The sequence below is a fragment of the Astatotilapia calliptera genome, chromosome 9, assembly GCF_964374335.1.
Source record: "Astatotilapia calliptera chromosome 9, fAstCal68.1, whole genome shotgun sequence".
NCBI lineage: Eukaryota > Metazoa > Chordata > Actinopteri > Cichliformes > Cichlidae > Astatotilapia > Astatotilapia calliptera.
Window position 1 is genome coordinate 22,320,814 of NC_137430.1, and position 1,940 is coordinate 22,322,753.

General features: G+C 41.0%; 1 protein-coding gene across 3 annotated transcripts in view; it reads left to right on the plus strand.

The window, feature by feature from the left end:
* The window catches only part of smchd1 (structural maintenance of chromosomes flexible hinge domain containing 1), a 41,209-nt gene extending 39,552 nt beyond the window's left edge, over positions 1-1,657 (plus strand). For all 3 annotated transcript variants that reach the window (XM_026179823.2, XM_026179826.2, XM_026179824.2), the window contains 4 exons: positions 440-510; positions 847-1,015; positions 1,118-1,276; positions 1,354-1,657. In XM_026179823.2, the coding sequence (XP_026035608.2) occupies positions 440-510; positions 847-1,015; positions 1,118-1,276; positions 1,354-1,448 (494 nt within the window). In that variant the 3' untranslated portion in view covers positions 1,449-1,657. The remainder of the gene's footprint in view (positions 1-439; positions 511-846; positions 1,016-1,117; positions 1,277-1,353) is intronic.
* Positions 1,658-1,940: the final 283 nt, after the last annotated feature.

The following is a 1,940-nucleotide window of genomic DNA, read 5'->3' on the forward strand; positions in this document are numbered from 1 at the left end:
TCTGTGGGTTTTTAGAGGCTTGCCATCTCAGGCTGTGTTTGCTGTTGTTTCGGGGGCATTTCCCTTATGCCCCCACCACTCCTGTAAAGATTGGGGTAAATGTTTCCACCTGGGATCCAGCCTCACAGGGTGGAAGGGGGCTTTCTCTCCAGGGGCACTGTCGCTGGAGCAGAAATTGGGCCTCTTTCCCGAAATTAAAATGACTGTTTATGTAGTGATTTTCTTTGTCGTGGGTAAAAGCTGGCTCTGTCGGTTTGGATTTAGAGCATTTACCGTTTAAATTTACACTGATTGCCTCTGATTTACATTGAAATATGAACACTTGGCTTCTTGCCACTTGATTATGAAAGTTTTCAGTAGCAGTTTAAAAAAAAGTTAGTTTTAAATTTGTTCCAGCAGGTCTGAAAGTTTCTTGCTCGTGCTATTTTTTTCTTTCTAGTGTTTAAGAACATCCTGGGAGATACTATTCTGATTGATGACCTGGACTCTGCAAATAACTACAGAAGGGCGGTGAGTGACTTTGCTGAAGCAGATGTGCAATTTTGTTTTTTAAACTAACACTGTGCCAGAGCTGGTGCCTAATGTAGAACTGATTAGACTTTTATTAGTTCCAGTGGAGGAAAAAAAAAAAAGAGGGACTGCTGCCAAAGAGTGAAACTCAAGGGGCCAGCAAAATGATTCATCGATGACCTTTGCAGATTGTGTCCACTAGGCTCTCAAACCTGTCATATTGTGTGCTGGCTCCTCAATGGAACCAGGACAGAACTGGCTTTGCAGCAGCAGTGTTGCTGTATCGGTGGAAACTCTGGTTAATTTCCTCTAACAAAAAAAAGCTGTTGTTTACAGGTGGTGCAGAACAGGATCCAATGTCCCACCATACTGACCAGGCAGGGGGATAGGGTCAGTAGCAGGGGAAAGTTTGGAGGTGCACAGAACAGGGCCCCACCGATGACCACGTTACACATGTTTGGAGCCCCCCTCCCACAGCAGTACCACAGTCTAAAGGAACAAATAGGTGACTTAAATCATGGACATTTTACATTTTTAAAGCTTGATTTTGTAGCCTTAATGATTCAGATTATGCTGTAATTTCTGTTTTCTGGGGTGTGCTTGACAGACCTGCTCAGCCAGTACTGTTCAGCTGTATCGAAGAGAGAGGAAACAGAAAGGGCGCGAGATGATCACGTTAAAAAAATTACGTCTCCTGATGTGCGGCAAATGGAAAAAGATTTGGACGACAAAAAGAGGCAGCTAACAGAGATTGAAAAGGAACTCGGTATGTTGTTTGAGACAGTTGTTGATGATTTTATTTTGATTTTGTTGAATTTTAATTGATCTTTGTTCTTCTTCTAGCATCAGCATCAGCAAAAGGAATGAAACGACGCGCTGTGGATGGTGGTCAGCCCTCCAGCAGCATTTCAAAAAGAGCAAGACAGAGTTCCACATAAGAGATTCTGATTGGACCAATGGATTGTTTTACTATAAGTCTTTTTTGTAGTTTTATTTCTTTGTTAACTTTGAGTTGATACAATGTATTTTATTTTTTAGATGCCTTTTGTACATTTTAACACTTTTGTAATGGTAAAAAGTGCTTATGATCTTTGCAGAGCATGCTGAATCTGCTGAATGTATGCATTAAAAAATTCTTAAGATCGCACTTTGTGTATTTGTTCGTTTCTTTTCTGAAAAACGCAAAACTGAAAACTTTACTTGTTAAGTTTAAGCATACCGACAGTGTTAAGCGCACATTTTACGCACGGAGATAATCACTGTGCCTTTGAAACAAAATCAACCATTGTCCACATTTAGACGTCCGGATATTATTTACGGCGATTACAATGTTTTATATGCGAAATGTGCACTTACATGTGTATATGCGAGAACTGGCAAGTTGGAGAAAACGCATCTGTCAGCGTTGGAGGGGTTCCCGAAACGTCACA